At 38.0% G+C, this 27,654-nt stretch overlaps 1 protein-coding gene across 2 annotated transcripts in view; it reads left to right on the forward strand.

Moving 5' to 3' along the window:
• tns3 (tensin 3) overlaps nt 1-27,654 on the forward strand; it is an 84,311-nt gene that overhangs the window by 21,001 nt on the left and 35,656 nt on the right. For both annotated transcript variants that reach the window (XM_066722956.1, XM_066722965.1), the window contains exons 13-16: nt 4,507-5,682; nt 25,456-25,616; nt 26,518-26,644; nt 27,106-27,186. In XM_066722956.1, the coding sequence (XP_066579053.1) occupies nt 4,507-5,682; nt 25,456-25,616; nt 26,518-26,644; nt 27,106-27,186 (1,545 nt within the window). The remainder of the gene's footprint in view (nt 1-4,506; nt 5,683-25,455; nt 25,617-26,517; nt 26,645-27,105; nt 27,187-27,654) is intronic.

Here is a 27,654-nt window from a genome sequence, read left to right on the forward strand (position 1 = left end):
ATTGCACACAGAAACAGCCTTTGCACATGCTTTGCAAATATAAGTATAGGCCAAGTTATGTGCTTATAAAACAAACATCAAAGCTTAACATTTAAATCAAGCATTATTCTGTCATCATATGTTTTACATTTGAAAACACAGAGGCAATAAACTGAAACTGTATGATTATATTTACATCACCTTTTCCAAGTCACTCCTGCAAAGTTTATTATTTCATCTTCCCATCTTGTATGTAGTCTTATAGGTCTTTTTTTTAAATCTCTTGGGATCCATTCTGTAGCTTCCTTTGTCCATCTTTGATTGGCTCTTCTTAATGTGTGTCCAGCCCTTTGCCATTTTAAAATGTTCACTGTTTCAAAGAAGTCACGTGTGTCATTCGTTCTCTGATCCATTAATTTATTGTTCTACCTATTTGACTTCTCATTGTTCTATCAATTTTCCTGAAGAGAAAAGTATTTGATCAATGAATACTACCAGGGCTCACCTATGGCTATGAAACCTTCTCTAAATGCAAAAATTATTTAGTCACTAAATGCAAAAATTATAGACACTGAGGGTGACAAAGAAACATTGAAATATATATAGCAAAACATATGTTATCATCTTCTGTGTGGTCTTCTTGATAGTTTTTCATCTCTTGGGATTAATTCTGTAACATCTTTAGTCAACCTCTTTCTTACAATATATCCATATATGTATATATATATATATATATATATATTTACATGCATATAATATAGAGAACAAGCAGAACATATTTTCATTACATTTCTCCTTGCAACACCGGTACACTTTGTGAAATGTACATTATCACGATGATAGATTTCCAGGCCCTTATCAGAAAGATCTGTCAAAGCTGGCTGTACATTGTTCAGCAAAATACCACAATACACACTGGCACTTATGGCTTTCACAAAACCACCATCTCTTCGTATCATGTGACATCTGATACAACCCTTTGTCAGTAGAGGGAGGCTCATCCCGTCCAATATACTGTATAAATACATATATGTGTGAAACATGAGTGCATGTTAGTCCATAAATATATTAAACCCTCCTCCCACACACCTTTTATTTGTACAAATCAGAAAAACAACAACAGTTCAAATGATGTGGTTCGTGTTTTGGATGTAGTCCTTTGTAAGAGACCATACTGGTCCACTTTATTATTGTTGTTCTATTGGTATTCAGAAGAGCAACATCTGCATTTGCCAAGATTAAATGTAACATTGTTAGGAACAGTGAATTCGAACAGACCACTCAAATCATTCTCACTTCAAATGATTATGAGGAGTCTTGCGTTTCTTGTTCATTAAGGTAAACTAGGAAGCATTGTTCTCTGGAACTTGTGCTTCTTTTAATCATCATTAAAATAATGTAATACGCATGTAGCCTTTTCACCTTCCTCATTCTGAAGTCAATTGATTATGCTTATCACAATTAGTACAATTAAATGCCGACAACTTGCAATCCTATAATCTTTATCTTTTCACAAACACCATTTTACTTCAGAATATACTCTAGCATTTGGGAGAAACCTGGTTTTAAAAATGGGTGTGATTATCTTTATCATTAGCACCCCCACCCATGTACTGTTGTTCTAGTAAATAACTTTCAGATTGATATAAATCCAGTTATCAGCATTGTTTTGTGATTGTTACTACTGGTTGCATTTCTCAGAGTTTCTGTGCTATTGAAACAGGTGTATGTTGGTGAACATCACACTCAGCTATATAATTATAGGGAAACCCTGTACTTATTTTGGAATAATTACATTAAATCTCAGCATGTGGTTTACCGATATTTCAATGACAAGATACTTGGTTGTCCCAGGAGTAAAGATGATGTTCAAGAAGTCTAGTTAAAACATTTCCGTTAAGCAATGACTCACAGATTTGGTTTACACACATACACATACTAGGAACATACACAAATTGCAGTATTGATGGTGAAAGAGCTGTAAGTATAATTATTAAATAAGTTGGAACAAATGTGATTTGCAGAAGGTTGATTGTCTGAGCTTGTTAGTTACTGATAAGTATGGGCTTTTTCTGTAATCTGTCAAATTAAGATTTCACTTGAATTGTTCTGATGGTTTGGGACTGTGATGGCCGTAGAAGGTTAGCTATTTCAAGACCTTATTAATGCCAATGCAAAAAAATAAATCCCTGCTGAATCAATCGGTGAACTCAGCAATTGAGGTTTATGCACATCTGGTTTTATACCAGTGCAAAATATTTTTGTGCTGCTATATAATCTTGAGTGTTGTGAAAGGCTCTGGCCTGAGTTCAAAAACAGCAAAACAAGATCACTCTAATTAAAGCAGAACTTTCCAGTGTAAAAAATGTTGCACTAAAGGAATGTTGTTTTCAGCTTTCAGATGGTTTTGTTTTAAGTTCTCTGTGGCTCTCTCTCTCTCTCTCTCTCTCTCTCTCTCTCTCTCTCTCTCTCTCTCTCTCTCTCTCTCTCTCCAAGTTTATCTCTCTCTCTCTTTCTCTCTCTCCAATGCATTTCCCTAGACCCTGTGAGTTCAGATTACACTAACCTTATTGCCTACCCCTTCGACGCCCCGCCTTCGTGTTTACATTCTCCTTGCCATATTTGGCCGATTCAAGGTCTCATGTGTATACTGCACAAACACTTACCTTCTCAGTACAGAGGCTAAAATGTGGGAGGCTTCTGGGAAGTTTTGTTGTGGGGCAGTAGCGGCCGCTCTTTTTCTTCTTCACGCGTCTTTCCAAAAAGTTGCTTATGTGGATGTAAGAGGCCAGGCTTTTCTACCTGCAGTTAATTAAGAGGTAAGGCGCCTTCTTAAAGGAAAGGGAGCTGGTTGGGGGGAGGGGAGCAAAGGAAAGAGGGAAAGAGAGCCTCTGGATAAATGTTATCACCTTGTGGGAAGGAATGCAAAGCTCCTTGCCTGCTCAGAGCTGCCTGGGCAAAGAGAGCGTCTACTTATTGAAGTGCCTGTTGTTGTGCATTGTATGTGCCTTCTGTGTAGAACGAGGGTCCGTTTGTTTTCCTGTTTCCTGTTCTTTTAGGGAATTATTTTGTGAAATGCTGGAAGATCTATAGTCGGCCCCTTTGGACATGTTTATCTAGCTGCTCTGAACTAAACATGTGTTTCAATAAGTGGTGAATGAATAGAGGGGCAGTGAATGGGGGGGGGGGGGGCTGTCAGGCTGTAGTGCTTTTATCATGCAGGTCTGGTATTTGGATTTCATTGCCTGACTCGCTTGAAAGACAAGCATTTTATGGTAGATTGAATTAGGTATGTTGGTTACATTGCTATTCACTTGTATTTTGAATTCAGGCTTCAGACCAGGGTGAACCAAGAAAGACAATTTGCCTGGACATTTTTTTTAAAGAAAGCAAAATATATAACGAAAGAAGGAAATACAACATTATGCCACACAATCTGGGGGTCAAATTTTCCATAGGACTTTGTGCCGAAATGTAAATTGTACCATTTTATGTCAAAGGTTAAAGCCTATAAAGATGCCTATATATGTCATTATCAGTTTATATTGTTTTTTTATGCCAGGTTGTGGAATGAAAACTTTGATGCATATTCAAAATCTCTTCTGCAAATAGATTTAGGACACCAGTAGGTAGTGACATCTGACAAAAGCCATTTAGAAAGATTTTTATGTATGTGGGTTTTTTTTTTTGTGTGACAATTTTGTTAAAGAATTGTTAGTATTTTTTTAGCGTTATTACCTGAACAGGAATGTGATCATAATTGGTTCACCTTAAAAACCTACATTACAATTTGATTGACAACAGGAAATATAGGCAAAAACATTTGATGCATGTTTACCTTTGTTAGTTTGCTATACACTTATGGTTAAGCAATGCCAGCTGACCTCCTTCAGAAAGTCTTGTGGTTCACCTTGACAGAGTGAAACGTGTGTCTGCTACAGTTCTTATGGACTCAGTGATTGAGTTGTTAAAGCTGTTGTACTTTACTGTTCCATTCTGTGCTCTTTAGTAAGATTAGAATACTTGTTTTTTTCTGTTATATTAAGTTATTTTAAAAAACAAAGGCAGGTTACTCCAAAAACAATATACAAAAATAGATATTAAAATTACCTTTTGGACTAGACTCAATAAAAAGGTGTTTATTCTGCCCGTATATTCTGCCTCAAACATAAATGAAGGCTAAGGATCTTTTCAAACAAGACAACAAGACGTGAAGACTTTTATTATCAGAGATCTTCAAGATGATGTCCTTTGATTTTGCATACAATGCATACAAAAATAATCTTTATCTTGATGAATGTCTGGAAAGCGCAGACTCTTTTTTTTTGGTGGGGGGGGTTACTCTGATTTAGTGAGTGTGTAAGTTTGCATGTACATTCGTGTGTGTGTGTGTGGCTGCAGGTAAATTCTTTTAAAATGAATGCCCTCATACAACATCATTGTATGAGTAACATGGCTGGTATGAGGCCCCAGACTGTTATTTGTAAAGGATGAGTATTTGAAGTGTTGCATTCTTTTTCTTTTCAGTGCCACACTCTCAGGGGCCAGTTGATGGGAGCTTGTATGCCAAAGTAAGAAAGAAGAGCTCTTCAGAAGCTGTACTGTCAGGCGGGGTGCATGATGTGTCTGTGACCAGCAGCCCCGATCATAGCGACCACACTTTGTCCATCAGCAGCGACTCCGGGCACTCCACAGCTTCGGTGTGGACAAACTGCACGTCCGGGACTAAACGTGGGCCGAGCAAGCAGGAGAAAGCCGAGCTCAAACGCCTGCTCAGCGGCTTCGGGCTTGAGAACCCAGAGCCTTGCAAGGAGATGACGGAGAGGAAGCCCTTGGTAGGGGTACAGCACATCATTCCAGCCCAGGTCCACATCAACGGGGAGGTGAAAGTCAAGGATAGGGAGACGGACATCCTGGACGACGAGATACCCACCCATGACCTTCACAGTGTGGACAGCATCGGCACGCTGTCTTCCTCGGAGGGACAGCACTCCAACCAGCTGGGCCACTTTGGCTACCACAAGAGCAGCCAGAATTCGTTGCTGTCGGATGGTTTCGGCAGCAATACAGGGGAGGAACACCCCATGGCTGTCGTCCCCGACTTGGGAATCAGTGTTGAAGACTATGAACGGGTCTTCAATGAGGCCAAGCAAGGCTTCCTGTCACAGAGAAATCCCTCTGTCTCGCAAGCTACCACCTCCAAACCTCAAGCTTTTGGGCAGAGTGCCTACTCCACACAGACATGGGTACAGCAGCAGCAAATGGTGGCTGCCCAACAGTACACATACCTGCCAGCGGAAAACGAGGTGAGGTACTCTCAAGAGAAGAAGCAAAGCAACCCTCAGAATAAGCCAGTTCCAGAGACCCCCACTAGAGGGAGCAGCAGCAGAGATGCTGTCCAGAGAGCTGGTAGTGTGCTGAGGGAACCCAATGGTTTGGATACCACAAGCAAAGAAGAGGATTTATCTGGATCGCTCAGCATGGATATCGATCAGTCCATTGAACAGCTGAACCAGTTGATCATGGACCTGGACCCCACCTTTGTGCCTATACCGACTCGCTCAAATTCGGTTAAGAGGGAGTGCGTTGGTCAAGTCAATGGAACTGCTTCCAAAAGGGACAATGGGGTTTTGTGCACCAATGGAGTGAATCACAGACTTCAGGATATTAATGAGGAGGTTCTGCAAAGTACACACCAGTCGGGTAAGTCAATATCTCTGCTAAAAGATACAGTACTTTTGTCACTGAAGTCTCTGGATTCAGATGCTATAGTGGCGTTATAGTAGATCTGGGCAGAACGGAAGGAACCGACATCTAATATTTTCAGGGATATCAGAGAATAATATAAAGAAACCCATTTTAGAAACAATTTGTAACTTCATAGGGTTAGAATTAGTTCAGTACCTTCCTAATTCTTGTGGTGGTTTCTCCTTTTTTATCAAAATGGGAGAAAATGGGTCTCAAAACTTAATTAAACCTTTTCATCTGCATTTTGAAGAATCTGTTTGAATTTGTTTGTTCAGGTTATGCACATTCAATGGGGGAAAAGCACTGCATATGCAATAATACATTTATCTGTCAATGACAACTGATTTAAAGTGCACATGCTCAAAGAAATCAAAATGCTTTAGGAAACCCATTTTGTTGTGGCTTGTGAATGACTGAAATAGGTCCTGCAATGCATATGAGGAGAAAGCTGTCATTAGTTACTAAGGTATTTGAAAATCTAGTTACATTTATGTGATTTTGAACTGTTAATGACATAGACCCATACATTAGCATAATACATTTCACTGTCATATTGCAGCCATTGCTATATTGTTCTATATAGCTAAGACACAAACAGACAACCAGAAACAGTCAATATCATATAGTATTATACATAGCATAATTACAATTTCCCCCAATATTATTTTTTAAATTCTAAAGAAATTAATGGAACTAAATATGAGCAAATCAGTATCGGTGCCACATAAACTCCAACACAAATTTAAAATAACACTAATAAATATAATCCAGTAAAGTATAATATTTAGTATAGTGTATTGAAGTTTGTATTGTCATTTGTAGTAAAAAGTGGTTATCAATTTGTATAGCTCATTACTAATAACAAATGTAATAAAGAAGTATATTATTCTCAACATTATTATAATGTTAAGATCACATCATTAATTAAAGATCTCAAAAAATATCTTAAACCAGGTGGAAAATGGCACAATTGTTGGCAACCTCCTTAGGCTGCAGAAATATGGACTTTATTGTACTGAATTAAATGACTTCAGGTTGAAAATGTATAAATAGCAGTTCCAAAGAATGACCATTACACCTGAAGAAATGTATTATTATCCACATTATCTACTACTACTATATACACAGGACCAAATTGCATTTTCTGTCATATAGACTTTAAACACAATATCAGGATTGTATTTTGTTTAAAACGTTGGTGGTTTTATATCCTTTTTAGCTGGATTGTTCTTCCTGAGAAAGCCCTCACTCTAAGGGCTTGTTTTCTGTTTACTCACCATTGATACAAACAAGTTCAAATCAAAAGTAGTGGAAAGACAACATCCTGGACTTTGGCCAGTGGGACAAACCAATCAGGCTGCATATTTTTCTGTGATTAGCATGGGATGGTTGACAGCTGGAAAAATACAGCCTGGATACACTTTCTTGTCAGATTTGACCCAACTAATATAAACACCCCTGTTTAGGCTAAGGTATCTCTAACAGTCTGCTATGTTTCTCTATTTATACTGTGAACTGAAGCTAATTACCCAATATTTTGTCAATGGACACATTATAACCAATAGCATTGGACCTCCTTCAGCCTTTATTTTGGTAATTCTGTGCATTTGAAATGCCTGCCTGCTAGAAAAGAGGACGAAGCAGTTTTTGATATATATTTGTATTTGTAATAGAATGAGAGGTAGGATTAATTACATTTAATGGATTGACAGCGTGTATATACAGTGAGGAAAAAAAGTATTTGATCCCCTGCTGATTTTGTACGTTTGCCCACTGACAAAGAAATTATCAGTCTATAATTTTAATGGTAGGTGTATTTTAACAGTGAGAGACAGAGTAACAACAAAAAAATCCAGAAAAACGCATTTCAAAAAAGTTATAAATTGATTTGCATGTTAATGAGGGAAATAAGTATTTGATCCCCTATCAATCAGCAAGATTTCTGGCTCCCAGGTGTCTTTTATTCAGGTAACGAGCTGAGATTAGGAGCACTCTCTTAAAGGGAGTGCTCCTAATCTCAGCTCGTTACCTGTATAAAAGACACCTGTCCACAGAAGCAATCAATCAATCAGATTCGAAACTCTCCACCATGGCCAAGACCAAAGAGCGGTCCAAGGATGTCAGGGACAAGATTGTAGACCTACACAAGGCTGGAATGGGCTACAAGACCATCGCCAAGCAGCTTGGTGAGAAGGTGACAACAGTTGGTGCGATTATTCGCAAATGGAAGAAACACAAAATAACTGTCAGTCTCCCTCGGTCTGGGGCTCCATGCAAGATCTCACCTCGTGGAGTTTCAATGATCATGAGAATGGTGAGGAATCAGCCCAGAACTACACGGGAGGATCTTGTTAATGATCTCAAGGCAGCTGGGACCATAGTCACCAAGAAAACAACTGGTAACACACTACGCCGTGAAGGACTGAAATCCTGCAGCGCCCGCAAGGTCCCCCTGCTCAAGAAAGCACATGTACAGGCCCGTCTGAAGTTTGCCAATGAACATCTGAATGATTCAGAGGAGAACTGGGTGAAAGTGTTGTGGTCAGATGAGACCAAAATCAAGCTCTTTGGCATCAACTCAACTCGCCGTGTTTGGAGGAGGAGGAATGACCCCAAGAACACCATCCCCACCGTCAAACATGGAGGTGGAAACATTATGCTTTGGGGGTGTTTTTCTGCTAAGGGGACAGGACAACTGCACCGCATCAAAGGGACGATGGACGGGGTCATGTACCGTCAAATCTTGGGTGAGAACCTCCTTCCCTCAGCCAGGGCATTGAAAATGGGTCGTGGATGGGTATTCCAGCATGACAATGACCCAAAACACACAGCCAAGGCAACAAAGGAGTGGCTCAAGAAGAAGCACATTAAGGTCCTGGAGTGGCCTAGCCAGTCTCCAGACCTTAATCCCATAGAAAATCTGTGGAGGGAGCTGAAGGTTCGAGTTGCCAAACGTCAGCCTCGAAACCTTAATGACTTGGAGAGGATCTGCAAAGAGGAGTGGGACAAAATCCCTCCTGAGATGTGTGCAAACCTGGTGGCCAACTACAAGAAACGTCTGACCTCTGTGATTGCCAACAAGGGTTTTGCCACCAAGTACTAAGTCGAAGGGGTCAAATACTTATTTCCCTCATTAACATGCAAATCAATGTATAACTTTTTTGAAATGTGTTTTTCTGGATTTTTTTGTTGTTATTCTGTCTCTCACTGTTAAAATACACCTACCATTAAAATTATAGACTGATCATTTCTTTGTCAGTGGGCAAACGTACAAAATCAACAGGGGATCAAATACTTTTTTCGCTCACTGTAAATATCTATATATATATATATATATATATATATATATATATATGCGCACACACCGATTAAGAAAGGCTACACATATTTCTACACATCTCCACACACATAGTACACCTTTTTCTGGTGATGAAATCCTGTGTTTTAGATATTTATTCTTCTTTTGTTTCTATGAAATGTCTAGGGAATGAACAATATACAACTGACATTTTTGCAGGTGCTCACATTATGAGATATTATAGCACATATGGTGGATGTTTACAACATTTTCAAGGTCTTCAGTCTTAAACTTTGCACGCCTTTTCTGCTGATATGCTCTGACTCAGATATTGAAAAAAACAAAAGAAAACCAAGCCCAATAAACATAATTTCCCTTTTCCTAACACAACACGAAGCACATGCATGACTTTGTCAATTTATTTTAGTTCTCGATCTTTGCTTGTTGTGGAGGGTGTTTTGATCACTTTGCTCTGTATTTGTCTGGGGGGAGCATTTTTCACCGTAATTTAATTATTCAACCTGTCAGGTTTTGCCCTGGAAGCATTATTATCTGGGTGTGTATGTTATTGCTAGCAGTTGGCAAATTATTTTTGTATGATGGTCAAAATCTATACTAACATGTTAGGAACTGTTTTGAAAACGTGCTATTGATATTGTTTTTGAAATTCTATACCTTCTCTATGTCTAGTCCATTGAGACAGTGTGCTGTACCATTCATGGTAGATAGTGATGAACTGAAATACAGTAGGTTGTCCTTCTCCTTTGACCTGCATAGCCTCTTGATTTACATTTCTTCTTGGGACAGTTGTCATCTCAGGGTGCACAGTTTGCATAGAGTGTGAAATATCAGTATAATTAACTGAGGAATAGAACAACTTTTAAAGCAATATTTGCATAATTAGTATGGCCAAGGGGTATAAGCTGTATCAGGGGTATCAGTCCTATGTGGTATCCTACACATATTTTAATTTCCTTTTTTTCATACTATTTTTCTGTATGCAAAAGATATCCAAGGCAGGCAGTATATTTATATAATGTATGTGTTTGTGTAAGAATTCAACACTTCCTTTGCCTCACTTTAGTGCTGTGGTCACCTTAAAAATACAATACAGGACTTGAATCCTGAGGACAATGAACTGTTTTCTTTTTCTCCTTTTTTTGATCATAACTATAATATTTCAGCCATTATCTTTTTATAGTCTGTTGAAAGTATTGATTTGAGACATTGTGGTATAACAGGTATGGAATGCTTTTGAAGTCAATGACAGGGTTCCCGACCACTTTTCAACCGCCTTCTATGAGTAAGAGGTGACATAAGGGAATACCTTTGAAAAAGTTCAGTCCTAAAATGCCTTTAGAAAATTATGATACAGTATCCACATATGAAGGTACCTTATCATTCAGTTACACCTCAATAGAAGTAACACTCATTGTTTTTAGTGCCTGCAGTAGAGATGATTAGAATGCAGCCAAAGCTTTGTTACAACATAATTCCTTCATAATGGAATGTAATTAATTACTAATCAGTTGAACAAAGAGCTGGTTGTGCAGAAATACTGCAGTTGGGATTGGGAGGTCCTATTTGTTGTAACCACTGCCCTGTGTGTTACCCCTGCCCAGTACCTGCAATTTAACGTCAAATGGGGAATTATTGAAACCATTGCCTATCCAATACCTGCTAAAAGAAAGCAGTCCAATGTTCAGAGATATGGTTAGAAAAAAACAAAACTGTGTGAGAGCTGAGATCAAACTTGATAACATGTTTAGTGAGGTTTTGCTGGTCTCATAACAACCAAATATAGTGAACATCTCCATTCTCTTAGGGGAACGACTAGGGAAACCAAAAAAATGTTTAGGTCAGGTATTTTACGCCCTGAAGAAGATTGAGTTCAATTGAACAATTATGCATGCCAGGCAAACAGAGGGCTGCTTGGGGGTTGACCAGCATGAGATGCCAAGTCCGAGTTATACAAGCTACATTGAGAGCCTGTGAGAAGAGAGAGGCCCGGTATCTAATTTCCTTGGAAAACGAACTGCTCTTTTCTAGGTGTACTCTTTATGGTGACATAAATAACTCCCCTTGCATGCCCCATCGTGAGCCAGTGCCAGCCTTAAAGCAAAACTGGCACGGTTATGCATTTTTATGCTTTGCTGTAGTGTATAAATAAGTTATATATCACTCTTCCAGATTGATTTTATTATTTAAGCAACTTTTAAAATGTAAAAATGTAAAATGTATCAAATAATGGTGAATGTCAAAAGACAGCATGTATGTTACTTTAGGGTTTCAAGATCTGTTGCGTCATAACTTACTGGAAAGCTGCAAAAATGACAAATTCAGCGGGTTTTTTTTCTTGTGTTAACTTGGGGCATTATCAACCAAGTGGTATTGTTTCTTACTACACATTCTTACTCTTTGATAGAAATAATAGTTTCCATAGTCAGTATGAAGTGCTGGGGTGTCCACGGTTGTGGGAAAAACAGTAAATCCTTTCAAATAGGAGATTAATGCACAGTGAGCTGTAAGTAAATGTGCAAGTAAACAATCAAACATTTGAAAGAGAAAACATCCTCGATTTGCAGTGATCACTCAAATAAAAACAATAAAAACTTACAGAAAAGTGATTCTTCTGAGATTCTGAGATTTTTCATACAGTATAGCCACCCTTATATTTCGGCAAGACAGCAGAGTATGTCAGCTCTCCTGGCTGTGTGTGCATGGAGTCGGGCGCAATTGTGGATGTAGTGCATGTACATGTAATGTAGAGCAATGTAAAATACAACATGTTGAGAATAAATCAGTGTATATATACAGGTATACCTATATAATCAGAACAATTTGTGCTAAACGGGGTCACTAGGAATAATTATGCATACTCTTAGAAGTAGGAAGACTCTTCAAATTCACTTTCCAATTATGTTTTATTGTTCAGTCAAACTCTAGAACTACAGAAATACAAAATACAAGTAATAACAAATACACATAAACAGAATAAAATAAATATTTACATTATAAAAGAACGATGTGCAAATGACTCCATTGCATTTTTATTTAAAGTGTTTTAAAATAATACAGACTTAAAATCCCAACTTCAAATAAGTATTTAAAAGAACGATATGTAAATTACTTTTTTACAAACGTGTGCTTTCGGTTATGTTGTGTATGGAGTTCCTGCCAGAAATCCCAATATTGACTTGATGATTGCATAGGAGCTGCAATGTTTCACTAATGATCTGCATTAGGAGCTGCATTAGTTTCAAAAACAGTTCTTAATTACATGGTAGCCTAATAGTATTATTAGCAATAGTCCGATCACATTATCAAAGAGTTGGAGCCCATAAAATCATAATACTGATAGAGCCCGCAACTCTGAGTGTGAAATGTTCTTCATCAGTGGGAGACAGAAGCAAATGAATAATGTAATCTTTCTTCATTTTAACTTGCTGTTATTTTAAAAAGACAAAAAAAAACACCTATTATTTAGCTGCATTTTTGCAGCTTTTGCAAATTAAATGTATATAGCTCCACATATGTGAATTTCTCCCGCATATCCATTCTTATACTAAATATTTGAATTAAATACCTATAAACATACATCTGTAAATTCCTCAAATTTAATCGGTTCTAAATACTTTCTTCTTCAACCCGCAGTTTATATGTGGTAGGTTATACTGAAAACAATAAAGCCAACAATCTGAGCTTTGTAATACAATCAGTCATTGTGAAAGAATTATAATCGTGTTGATTGCTGAAACACATGAATTTCTACACATATATTTATATATTATTACCATTATTTATTTTATTAGCTATGTCACAAAATATATGCAATTGAAGAATCGCAGCTGGTGTAGCTCTCCTCTGCAAGTTTCTAGCTTTCCTTGGAATTCAATCTTGATCATGTTGTAAACCCTCTGGATACATGCCTTTATCAGTCACCTGTTTGAGCATGAATGCTAATTATTTTGTATAAGGTGTAGGACTGGCTGGCTTTCGCATTTATTAGACTGCTGTTGGCACTACAAGTCAGTATGTACAGGACTGGGATGCCCCTCGCCCACACCAATAAAGGAACTGCCAGGTTGCTAAATGCAACACAAACAGCCCTGTTGTAAATGCACTGTAGTGTTTGAAAAGCACGTTTTCTACATTGATGTACACCGCTAATGCCATGGACAGACAGCCATTTCAAAGCGCTTTCACGTTGCATATGATGCTATATGTATATATAATTAGTTGTGTGATGTTCATATGTAAAAGTATTACTTTTTATCCAACTCTTTGTTTTTACATAGCTGTTTTATAAAGGAGCCGCACATTATGCAGGTTCAACACCAATCTCAGTGGTTCTAGTGTTAAAATTCCGACTTTAAAATAAATACATTTGTAGATTAAAATATTCAAAAGATTGATATGTAAATTACTCTGTTGCAATTTTTTTGTAATGCCTCGGTTCCACTGGCTTGTCGTGTTATGCCATGCCGGAGTCCCAGAGCTGTGTGTAAAACCAGGCTGCTGTGAATCAAATGTATTTTCCTGTTCAATGGGATGTGAGTAGTCAAACAGCAGGACACTTTATTCTCGCAGCACTTGCCCATGGACCTACTGCAATCACACATCTAAATTAGTTTATTTGACAGGAAAAGCTTTACCCTTATAAGTTTAATATATTTTTCATTATGTTGAATAATAAGAAGTAGCCAACGTTTTCAGAAATTTGACTTGCAGTTGGGGGGTGTAAACCTACACTGGACCTGAAGAATGACTGACAGCGTCTTGTGCTCCTGCGAGATAGAGATGACACCCCTCACACTGAGACAAGCATAGTGTTGCCGGCGAGGTCTGTGTGCATTGGTTATTCCCCCTCAAGGTCTGTGTGCATGGGTTACTGCCCCTCAAGGTCTGTGTGCATGGGTTACTGCCCCCTCAAGGTCTGTGTGCATGGGTTACTGCCAGCCAGGTCTGTGTGCACGGATTACTGCCCCTCAAGATCTGTGTGCATGGGTTACTGCCCCTCAATGTCTGTGTGCATGGGTTACTGCCCCTCAATGTCTGTGTGCATGGGTTACTGCCCCTCAAGGTCTGTGTGCATGGGTTACTGCCCCCTCAAGGTCTGTGTGCATGGGTTACTGCCAGCCAGGTCTGTGTGCACGGATTACTGCCCCTCAAGATCTGTGTGCATGGGTTACTGCCCCTCAATGTCTGTGTGCATGGGTTACTGCCCCTCAATGTCTGTGTGCATGGGTTACTGCCCCTCAATGTCTGTGTGCATGGGTTACTGCCGGCGAGGTCTGTGTGCATGGGTAACTGCCGGCGAGGTCTGTGTGCATGGGTTACTGCCCCTCAATGTCTGTGTGCATGGGTTACTGCCCCTCAATGTCTGTGTGCATGGGTTACTGCCCCTCAATGTCTGTGTGCATGGGTTACTGCCCCTCAATGTCTGTGTGCATGGGTTACTGCCGGCCAGGTCTGTGTGCATGGGTTACTGCCCCTCAATGTCTGTGTGCATGGGTTACTGCCGGCGAGGTCTGTGTGCATGGGTTACTGCCGGCGAGGTCTGTGTGCATGGGTTACTGCCCCTCAATGTCTGTGTGCATGGGTTACTGCCCCTCAATGTCTGTGTGCATGGGTTACTGCCCCTCAATGTCTGTGTGCATGGGTTACTGCCCCTCAATGTCTGTGTGCATGGGTTACTGCCCCTCAATGTCTGTGTGCACGGATTACTGCCCCTCAATGTCTGTGTGCACGGATTACTGCCCCTCAAGATCTGTGTGCACGGATTACTGCCCCTCAATGTCTGTGTGCATGGGTTACTGCCCCTCAATGTCTGTGTGCATGGGTTACTGCCGGCCAGGTCTGTGTGCATGGGTTACTGCCCCTCAATGTCTGTGTGCATGGGTAACTGCCGGCGAGGTCTGTGTGCATGGGTTACTGCCCCTCAATGTCTGTGTGCATGGGTTACTGCCCCTCAATGTCTGTGTGCATGGGTTACTGCCCCTCAATGTCTGTGTGCATGGGTTACTGCCGGCCAGGTCTGTGTGCATGGGTTACTGTCAGCCAGGTCTGTGTGCACGGGTTACTGCCGGTGAGGTCTGTGTGCATGGGTTACTGCTGGCGAGGTCTGTGTGCATGGGTTACTGCTGGCCAGGTCTGTGTGCATGGGTTACTGCCCCTCAATGTCTGTGTGCATGGGTTACTGCCCCTCAATGTCTGTGTGCATGGGTTACTGCCCCTCAATGTCTGTGTGCATGGGTTACTGCCCCTCAATGTCTGTGTGCATGGGTTACTGCCGGCCAGGTCTGTGTGCATGGGTTACTGCCCCTCAATGTCTGTGTGCATGGGTTACTGCTGGCCAGGTCTGTGTGCATGGGTTACTGCCCCTCAATGTCTGTGTGCATGGGTTACTGCCGGCCAGGTCTGTGTGCATGGGTTACTGCTGGCCAGGTCTGTGTGCATGGGTTACTGCCCCTCAATGTCTGTGTGCATGGGTTACTGCCGGCCAGGTCTGTGTGCATGGGTTACTGCCGGCAGGGTCCTAGTCTAATCCAGCAATTTGCAGGCGACGTGTCTGTGAGAATGGAGCTGGGAAATGACTGCCGGCAAATTCAGCGTCGAGTCGTCGCGTGTGGACGCAGTGCGTCACTGTAACCAATCAGAGTACAGGCGCGTTTTTGCAGCACAGCACGAGCTTCAGCCGCCTTTGAACGAGAGCTTGTGTCCGTGACGAGAGGCGCACCGGGGTGTTGGAAATAATACAGTCGCAGCAATGGTGAGTGTTATTGATGAACCAGCAGGTTGGCGTATGTAATGCTAACTATTGTCTCACATTATATACCAATAAGTCACACAAAATATAATATTTATACAGTGTTACCCCTCGCACTGGGTTCGTTTCAGGTGCTGTGACACAGTGTGTCCGTCACTGCGCTGCTGTCACTGGGCTCGTTTTCCTCATTCACTCCGTGTTTTCTCAGGACTCCGAGCATATTGCAATAATACAGTGAGCTCGGCTCCTTTGTATTAATACAACACAGGATATTACATTTTACATGATTAGTGCATATAAGAATTGGCAGCATAACGCGTACAATAACAAATACACATGACTACAGTGTATTGTTTACTGGATTCCTACACGCGTGTAAATTTGAATTTGTAAATTGCATTATGCTTTGAAGTGTCCTGTAGTTTTGCACTTTGTATTGCTCTTATTTGTAAGTCGCCCTGGATAAGTGCGTCTGCCAATAAAGAAATAATAACAATAATAGGGCAATAAAGTTACTACATGTAGTCTAACACATTTGATTCTGATGCAACCAAATAATACAGGGTGCGGTCGCGCTGTGCAGGATGTGCGCAGATCTGACAGCAAAGCGATTCATGTTCCTAATGTATGACAGTGTGAATAGTGACGCATCCGCGTCTACACGCACAATAGGCTGCTATATGTGTGAATATTACAATCAGCGCTGCGCTGCCGAATGGTGATTGTTTTGCCTATATAATTATATACAATAACACAGTAGTGTGATGTCCCTAAATATCCATCTCGGAGTATTTTACTGCTTTTACTGCTTCTGCCATATCGTTAAAGGGGAGATGCTCGCACTTGTACAGACAGTCCACAGTGCCGGCCCTCTGCTCTCGGATCCACGGGCTCTGTACGGCTCGTCCCCAGGGCCGCAGCGCTGTTGCCCGCAGTGTGTTTTCTGTGCGAATGGGGCCTTGCTGCAATGTTCCCGCGTTCAAACCCCGTGTGAATGGGGGCAACGGAGAAAAGCGGGCGGACGTTACCGGCAATTTGCCGGCATTTGAGTGCGAATGGGGCTGGAGTTTGAGCCGCTTCTGCTCCCCGCAGAGGGCGCCAGAGTTACTGCAACGCCACTGGTGTCTTCAAACAGGTCCGCTCAAAGACAGCTCTTATAGAAATGTGATAATGCTACAGCTGTGAACAACCTGGCAGACATCTATTCCAATGTTTCATTTGTTTTGAATGAATTCAAACATGTCCAGGTTATTATGTATCAGATTAAAAAAAAAAAACGGTATTTGGCGAATATTGATGATCAATTATTTTTGGCGGTATACTGTTTACCGGCACAGCCCTATTGACAAATTCACTATATACTGTAGCGTTTCTGAGTGTAACATAAACAACACAATTTCTGCTAACATTCATAAGTACATTTTTCCAACCCGCAAAACATACTAAATGTACCGCATGGATGTATTTTGGATATGACTGCCAGTGTTGGAAGATGGGGTTCCTTTTTGTAGATGCTGCAGAACACGGGTTTGTGTTTGTGGTGTTAATGCAGCCAACCTTTTTACACCCTATAATTTATGCAGACATTTCCAAAGTAACTTATATATAGTATATATTGACATCCACCATTATTTGTTTGTTTTTACATTTTAGAATCAATCTGGAAGAGTGTGATCCATCCATCCACTACAGCAACACAAAAAGACACATTAAACCATTATTTAAGGGCAAAGTTTTAGTTTCACTTTGTGATTAAGCACATGCAAAATAATCTGACTTTGTTACATACATACCCCTAAATTCATTTTCTGAGGAAAAATGCAATTATAATAAAAACAACACCTGGAGTACTGAATGTGGTAAATGGCAGTCATAGAGTGGCAGTAGTTTTCTGGGCATGAAAACACCAGCAAAAATATTTGATACTTTTTTTGGAGTTCTTTGCAGCAATTTCTATGTTACATTGGTGGTAGTCTTTTTCTCTGACACAGATTGGAAGGATTGCAAACACTTAAAATCTTTCACAGCAAATATCTGATATAATTTGAATTGGTGTAAAAGAAACGTATCCATTTAGAAAGCAAAGAATTAGCTCAAAATCCTGTGAATATATTAAAGAATATCATTGACAATAGTCCAGTATTTCTGTTTAATGTTATAACCATAAGGCAGTGCTGCTTTTTATTTTCTCCATGACAGCAGTTTACATGTTAAGGCTAAATTATAATTTCTGATATGATAAAATTCTGCCTATATTACTTTTAATCACTGTGCATCCTGCATCACTTCACTGCTATGCATTAGACTTGTTTATCAGATACTTTCATGCCTTGTTGCCTACTTAGCTACGCTTCAAAGGATTGGCTTGCTTGACAACTTGGTGTATTGGATTGAAATGTTGATTAGTCTGGTTGTTTTTATCAAGCCAAAATAAACACTGAAATCTTTCACACCCTAATTGTAAACTGTTATATCCAGATTTGACATTTAAATGCAGTAAGCATTACAAAAATAAAAATGATAGTAATTTCTTCTTGGAAGTGTATGCAGTATAAAGTCTTTCACAGTTTACTTGATAAGTTCTCAAACATTTACCCTGTTAACACTGTACGCGTTTAGGTGCACCTCCCCGTGGCCGGGCTATAGCCTGTGCACCAAGAGTTTTAAGTGAGTCTAAACAAGGGAAAGCTAAAAAAACTTAACATTTAAACTATTTTGAGAGAATTGTCAAGACATCGGGATATTTTATTTAAATCCAGGATGTATGGTCACTATAGTCATTCATGTTTGCAGGTATTTATACAAAAAAAGTATTTTGTCATGGCACACTATTGCAGTCCGATGCACTGCTTTTTCCCCAGGATTTTTGTGATCTTTTAAGACACTTTGTCTTACTGCCCCAAGCAATTGATCCTATGTGGCACTTTCTGACCATACATTAATAACTGCTCAAATTTAATCCTCTTCACCAAAGGTAAACGCATATGCTTTCTTGGGAAAAGTTTCTACTTTCTACATCTCTTGCATTGATAGCGGCCATTATTGTAGTTACTTTGCATCTGGCTAAGTAAGGGATATAACAGTACTGCCCCAGACCAGTTTGGGACTTAGCCGGTACAATGTCCTAAACAGTGCCTCCTGAAACTAGTTCGGGCACATGCGGAGGTGCAACTGAACCACAGTGGAAACACCCTGGACTCAAAATGGTCACACTGAGGTGTACCTAAACATGGCCAGTGGAAACGGGGCATTTGTGAAGCTTAATAGTTTTAACCAATTCAACTAACATATATGCAAGCATAGATTTAAGCTTTTCAGTCAACTTTCTAGATCGGCCATCACAGTCTTTGAACTGAAAAAACAGTCAAAAGCTATGCAGCTTTAAGGTGCTGGAGAGATGCTGTTTGGAGAAGTGGTTCAGAATCCCTCCAAAGAGGTAGTTGAACCTAATTACATGTCTTTTTGAGGTTGCAGAGGTTGATATAAATGTACTGGGCTGCTGGAATGTGAAGATCTTTGAATATTGCATAATTAGATTTTGATTATTATTTTATGTGGGGAAATACCGAATGTAAATCTGCATTATCTTTGTTACACCAGCCTTTACTAACAGTAGAAACACTTTTGGAATGCATGGCAAATTTCAGCAGCAATAATAATAAAAAAAACAGATAACACTGGCATTCATAGGACAAAAGTCTGAAAACAAATGAATAAATATAAAATTGCTATGTCATGATACTTATACTTTATAAGGATTATCACCACATTATAACCCAGATTTGATGATCTTGCTCCAGGTTTTGGAGACTGAAGAATACAATTGTTAAATGACAACCCCCTATATCCTTTGTTTTATTAAAGTGGAGTGCGACAATTTGTTGTGTGCTCCAAGTTTACATGAGCCATGACAACACAGAACAACAAAATAATTATTCATAATTTTGAATACTTTAAAAAGATACAATGTATTAACTAACAATGTGCAGGCCTCTGCTGTGTAATTTTAACATCTTTGCTAGTGTACTTGGAGTTTGACAGGATAGGTCAAACTTGGTGCTGCTTTTTTAAAGTAATCAGTGTTTATAGCCATGCATTCATTTACATATTCCCACTTTATCAGAACTAACAAATGGGATTTCCAAGTTTGCGTTTATTTTGCTGTCATATGCGATGGAGGACACAACGTATACATCATTTTTCTTTTATTGAAGGAACTGATTGTTTAGAACATATTAACAGCAAAGATAACTTGGGTCTCCAAATATTTTGTGCATTTAGTGTTTCTTCTTAGATCTATAACCTAGCCTAGACATAATTACATGGTGTATTTTCAGTTCTTCACTTTGTCAGTTTCTTTTTCAACAGTTTTGATAGTTACACTGAATAGCCTATTTATTATTATTATTATTACACAGAAAAAGTAAGAACTTTTTAAAGAAGAAAAAATATGTATTTTATATTATATAAACTTAAACAATATATAATACCAGCACTGAAGGAACGGTGTCTAAATATACTTATTTATAATTATATCCACAGCTGGAATTATAATCACCTTTACTTATTGAAATGTGTAATACTTTCCTGTTTAAGTCTGAAATGCTTTTGATGATAATTTAATTAAAGAGCAGTTAAGAGGTAAAGAGGATGATGAGTACATTCTTCTACACACAGATTTTTCTGCCTATGCAGGATGAATGAATTATGTTTTGTGCAGCAGTATGAGAAGCGAGTGAACGAATGCTCTTCCTCAATACATCTGTATTCCACAATTCATAACTACACCAGAGATAGCTAATCTGAAGAATGGGCTGTTATATTTTTACTGCCTTTTTTATTTGATTGGGAGCTTTAAATAGAATAATAAAAGCATAAGGATGAACAAATCATCATAAGATCATTCTGTTCTGAGAATACATCATGCTACACTAATGTTACACTACATGTTATCTTAATAGAGAGTTGATTCATTCTGGTACTTAAATATAGAGATGAATAATGTGCTCAGTCATTTACAATAATTTATTGCTTAATGTTGTTGTGTTTATAAGTAGAGAGTTTTGTATTCCACTAATCTTGTTGTGTTTCCATTGTGCATTCAAGGCATATTTTATTAACATGGCTTTTCATTAGGTTTATATTGTATAATTTACTAACTTGATATTACCATATGCAGGCATACCCCACTTTGTAACCCAGCTATGCACTGATTCGTTATAGCATGATTTTTAATTAATTTTATACATTTTAAATTGAAATTTAAAAAATCTTTAAAATATCAAACATTAGCAAAACTGAAACATGACATTCGCCTTGCAAAAAATGTCATAGCTGTTCATTTTATTTTTGTTTTTTAATTCAAATCCACAAAAGTGAGTAAAAAATCAGTCAGATCAGCCACTTGAATAAAGTGACAACTGTGGATCCTTTTAGCCTCATTATTGTAGTTCTAAATTCATTATTAGTGCTATAGCTCTACATTTTGAGGTGGTTAGAGTCAGGATTTGGTGCTACTGCAGTGAGACATGAATTTGGACTTAATGAGGCATCTATAACAATAATTCTTAGAAATAAGGAAAATTGTGAGTGATTATATAAATTATCAATTTATCAAACCAATTTTCTAATTAAAAACACATTTATATTAGTATTTAACTCTTTCATGTTTATGAAACTCATCTTCATTAATTCCATTCGTATATATGATATCGTTTAGCACAAATTTCACATTGTTCTGGAACCCATCTCTCATGCAAAGCGAGGTATACCTGTATATGCGTCAGTGCATGTGACTAACTTTTAAGGGTTTGAAAATCTCTCATAATAACTTTCAATAAAGAAATTATTCTTCAAAGAGGATATTCAATTTAAATGTAAAAGTTTCTCTATTTCCCCTGATTCTCATTAATTAATTTCAGTTATTTTGACATAATTCAGAATACAGCTACAAATGTGCAAAACGCTACAAAGAAAACTAGGCTGAAATGCAGTGGCAGCTCACCATTTCTGTTAATGCACATAAAATGAGATGTAAATATTGCTTTTGTGTTAATGTTTGAGTCTGCATCCAGTGTGTTGCAGTTGTGAAAGTTTATTTTAAAGCCACGGGACCCTTCGTCCATTTGGGAGGTTCAGTGCAGTGTTCCCATGCCTGTGGTTGAGGCAATGTGTATATTACAGACAGATGTTGATTCTGTTTTGGCTGAATGCTGCAGCACAGCTTGCCAGAGCATGACTTGCATGCCTCTCGGTGAACGTGGAATTAAGGAATTTAATATCCGAGCGCCAGGTGAACTTGATAAAGTATACACAATTGCTAAACTACTTTTGTTGAGGACTCTGTTGTTGCCCTCTGTGACATCTATGAAGTGTGTGTCCGTAACCTTATGCAGAGTCATTTTTTTAGTTTTCAAACACCTATTCATTTACTACCGGCAGTAGTCTCACTTTCCATTAAACTAAATCAAAACTATACAATGCAACTAGACATTTTATAGACATTCATTACAGTTCACTCTCTTCCAGAAATCTACACCTCTGCCCAGTTAGCTTCCCAGATAGAACAGCAAGATCGACAACTTGACATACTCTTGTGATTGTGGTCAGCAATGATTCTCAATTAAAGTACGTTGGTACGCACAATTAAAATGTTTAGTATGTTACTTACATAAGAAACTGTACTGTATTGTTGAAACTTTTTTTTCTTCATATTAGAGCTGGTATTTTGTATTTTGTATTATTTTTTAAACAGTGGTAGACCAAGGGTTATCATTTGGAATAGGCCAAATGTTTCTGCAGCCTCTAATAAGACACTGAGGACAATCTTATTTATTTACAGATTTGACATACAAACAGGCATTGTTTTCCAAAAATAAATAACTATATGAAGCAAAGAAGCAAAGACATAAACTTTGAATTCTTCGAGTGTCCATTGATTTACTTACATTTTCTTAGATTTAACAAAGCTGTTAAACATTACTTTCATTTTAATGAGGCTCATTTGAAGTCCAGAAGTCAGGCACTGAAACACATTATAACAAAGTCAGTTTAAAGAACGTATATATACAGCTCTGGAAACAATTAAGGGACCACTGCAAATTTCTCTTAAATCAGCATCTCTACATGTATGGCAGCCATTCCATTCCATTCATATTTTTATTAGGAATTTGGGAGAAATGTTGTCAGCAGTTTATAGAATAAAACAAAAATGTTCATTTTACCCAAACACATACCTATAAATAGTAGAACCAGAGAAACTGATTCCATTTTTTCCAGAGCTGTATATATTAAAACAATGAAATAGTACAGTGTTTGTATAATAAGAAGCTTCAAGAAACTTGGAACGCATGAAAAAACTATTTTTAGCACCTTTCAGACACCATACACGACCTGTAAACACAAATAAAAACAATAGAAAAGCACTGCCCGCCTCTCATGCTGCTCCACTTTCACTACTGCAGCTCGATTGAGTGAAATCAACAACCAATTACTGAGTAAGAGATATTATGGTGGATCTCGGAAGGATAAGAATCAACATTTCATCCTGTACCGTCATACAATACATACGTTTGTGTAAAGAAGTAAAGAAAGTACACGCAGCATGTGGCCAAATAACTCCTATTAAATCATATATCGTTATATTAGTATTTACATGTTAAAAAGTTAAAAACAAAACATTACACTCAAAAGGTCTATTTGATGCCACCACAGTCTTACAGAGTTTTGTGATGGGACATTGAAAATGAGTGGTATGTATGTATGCATTTGTTAGAAATACACACTTTTGTTTTTGCGCAGCTGCTTCTTGGCAACTGGTCAGCATTGAAGACACTGACTGTATTCGAAACCGCAAACTACATAACAGTTCAGTAATGTAGAAATTCTGTGGGGAAATTAGGTCCATCTGCTCATATCTTAAAGTTTCTCTGTTTCCCACAGCTATATGAATAAAAATGGATGCTTGAACATCGAAAATAAAGTACAAACTTATCAAACACGTTACTCACCCCCCACCCCGTGTATTTTTTTTTTTAATGGAAAAAAATGAAATCAGGAAAAAATGTATCCTAAATTTCAAAATAATAAAATGGATATAGCCCTACATTAGTTGTTCAAATAAGCTCTGTTTAACTTGATTCAATTTTCTTCCCAGTCAAAAGTCTTGAACACTTCAAGTGATGCTATGAAGAGTTTTGGAGAGATTGTGTCTCCTTGATTTACTCCTTTACAAATCAAGATCTAGTCAGTGTTTTGGTGGAATTGGACTGTTAATGTAGCATTGGTGTAGATTTATTTTACAAGAGTTTTGTATTGATTTCTTCAATGTTTTGATTTCTTAGAACTCTGACTTTCTGACTGCTTTTTCATTGACAACAAATCCTAGGCACAGAAGAAGCTCATATTCTCTGCATCTTTCCAATACTTCTCGTACAACTTGTACATGATCCATTGTGTTATATACACTTCTGATTCCTGCTTGTTCTCTTGGTGTCCTGATGGTGATGTGTTAATATGTTTGTAAAAAAAAAAAGTAGACTAATGGGCCTGTAGTTCTTCAGATCTGTGGCTCCTTTCTTGAGAAGGAGAATGATGGTTGCATTGTTCCATTTTTCTTGTTATGTTATTTCTGAGACACTTTGTAAAAAGTTTTGCTTACAAAAGCCCAACTGTAGACCCCACCACCCAAGGATTCACATAGCTGCTGTGTGCCATTTTATTTAAAACAAAACAAAACAAAAACAAACAACAATTTAGAGCAGATGAACACAAGCCATGGACCTTTATATTCAGTTGCAATCATTAGCACTTTCTCACTTTCCACAGCTGCATGAGATTGCATTTTGCTTTGTTCAAGTAGGGTGCTTTAACATAGTAGTATTAAAAAGTTACAAATAACTTATTTCTAGAGTTAAAATGTATAGATTTGTATATATGCATAAGTTTATCATTATTTTTTCTATGATCATCACTTATTTTTAAATGTATTTGCCTTTAAATAATACTATGTGAAAAAATAGAAATGCTATAAATATCTGGTATGCTGTTATTTGTATAATAATTGTAATAACAACAGTGCAATCAGTGGTTACATATAATCAGTACTGATTTGCCTTTTAAATTAAGAAAGGCTATACAAATATTATGTACATTTAAACTGCTATTACAAAATTGGCTTATACATATTTCCTGCCAAATGTACTTAATCATAATGGAGCAATAAGCTCTCCCTGGAGTAGATTTACAATTAATTAAGATCCATTAATGTTACAGTCAGTCTTTCCATTGAATCAACTGATCTGTCCTCATTTAATTAAATTGGAAGAAACTCCAGGAAGGTTGGTGGACAGAAATTGGAAACAATGACATTTATAGGCAAAAGAGTGGCACTTGAGAATGGAGGTTATAGAATCAGAAACCACAAAAAGAAACATGAAAAACTATGGAGTATTTTGAATTTAACCAGGAGAGTCTCCTGATAACCTTGATAAAAAAATATTAAAAAATACAAAAAAAGTAATATTTTAAAAAATGTAACTTCATCAGAGAAATTACATTCCTTGTTTTGTTTTCTTGAGAAAGATGTGATGAATTATTTTGTGTGTGTGTTTTTTTTTCTTTCACTTTAGCAAGGTATTATTGAAGCCCTTTGTATTTGCAGGTATACAAGTTGGTGATTCCAGAATGGGAAGATTGAGGAACCTGACTGTTACTTGTCAGGACAGCGATGCCAAAGAGCATTCAATATTCAGCAGTCCTGCCTGGGGCCTGGAGCAGATCCACAATTCCACCATCTATACTCCCAACTCCCAGCCATCTGAGGTACCTAGCATTGCACACGGGAATACACACCATGATTTATTGAGGCATTTTTTGCCAAAGAAAATCTGTAAAAAAAAAAAAAAACAATCTTCCCAGATAAACAATACATTCAATGGAAAAACACAGGTTTAATCTGTTACTGAAATATTTAATAGCTGATGATGTAGCACGTGAGTATACACTGGCTGCTAAAGTGAATTCATTGTTGACGTTTACGAACATACATCAATCAACTGAAAGGAAAATGCAACAAATTATGTAATGTGTTGACATTTACAGCAAACCTCTTGGCGATCCCAAAAACCACTATAGAGATGCAAAACATTCTGTACACTTTAAATTGGCCAAACTTCAAGAATATACAAGAGAGGGCCACGAGCAATGCAAACTTTCAGTCACCTGATTTATCCTATTGGCCACTTGAATGAGCACACCTACATACTTACAATCTCAATTGAATTTGTCATATATTTTGAAATGCTTTTTCCTTTCATTTAAATATTTGTTTTCGACTTATACTACAATGTATTTTATCTATATGTTAAATACATTAAATAACCACATTTCCCAGCTATTTGTAAACATATGTAACAAAGAATATACAGCTCTGGAAAAAATTTAGACCTCTTAACATTGATTACTGAACTTGGAGTGGTCTCTTGATTTTTTCAAGAGCTGTATATTTCTTTTTTTTCCTTCAATAATTACTATCAACATCGAGTAATTTCTCAGAACCTCAAGCAAACACACATCACACACACTGTGTAGTTTTGCTTTTACTTCAAAAAAGGATGCTACTGTAAACCTTTGGGATGACTTCAGTAACCGTCCTGTTCATAGTTGTTCAGATGCCGGTTACTGAAGTCTTTTCTTACGTTGTTTTTGATGTTTCCACTTTTAGCGCAATCTTCTAGATTACAGAGATGAGGTAGATGGGACTAATGGCAGCTTGTTGGCCTCCAATGTATCTGGCAATGAAATGATTCCTATAACTCCAGCCTTTCCAGTCTCCCCTCCGACACCTTATGGTAATTTCAAAATCAGTGTGAGAAATGTGTAAGGCCTGGTGTATTTCACCATTGGAATGTGTAGCATAATTATGTTTGGGGTACATGTCAGGATGATGCATGTTTTTATGCATAATCTAAGCATTTGGTGGAGTCTTTGGCAATGTATGCAACATACTCATCAGCCGAATATATTTACCTTTTAAGATGAAATTGAAATTAAATGGTTCCATATTAGCAAATAGGAATTGAAAAGACTGAAAGAGTCTTGGCTTATCTGGCCATTTAAAATAAAAAGAAATGTCACTTTATAGTCATGTAACTTGAGTAGAACTTTTCAGGGTGGTATTATTTTTTGTATTATTATTTGAAGTCAAAGCAACTGCAGCATGAAAATTTAGATATTGCAGCAAATGCAGAATTTGGCAGTGAAAAACAAAATGAGAATCCTTTGTGCATTGATTCCTCTTTTTCTCTTGCAGTGAGAAGCGCTATGGATTTCTCTCAACTGAGGTCCTGCAGTCAGCCAAGCAGTCACTTTGACACATATCGAACAACACATGGTAGGGTTCCTGTTTTTACTTGCAAATTAAATGTGAACATTACCTTATATACTTTATATGGCTGTAATATAATGTACCTGCCTCTTGCCCCAGCCCACATTTGTGGAAAATGGATTATGGGTGTGTTTACAATGTGCACTGATAGTGTGGTGTTTGATCAAGGAAATACGTCCAACTTTGCAGTACATTGATAAGGCTCTAAAAATGAAGGAAAGATTGGATGCCATTTTAGGTACACTGCAGTTATCAAAGATGATGTGTTTGACCAGCTGGTTACCTCACATTACATCCCACAAGGAGTGCCTTTTGAAAGTCAGAAAAGTGAGACAAAAGGTTCATGCATTCTGTTCTGTCAAGTTCAGTATTCACTAGACTGTTCTAACTTGACACCTTCTATCTTGGAGATTTATTAATGAAAGTCTGAACTAGATTTAAATTTGGCAGACATGCAATGTGGGAATCAGCTTG

The sequence above is a fragment of the Amia ocellicauda genome, chromosome 2 (genome assembly GCF_036373705.1).
Source record: "Amia ocellicauda isolate fAmiCal2 chromosome 2, fAmiCal2.hap1, whole genome shotgun sequence".
NCBI lineage: Eukaryota > Metazoa > Chordata > Actinopteri > Amiiformes > Amiidae > Amia > Amia ocellicauda.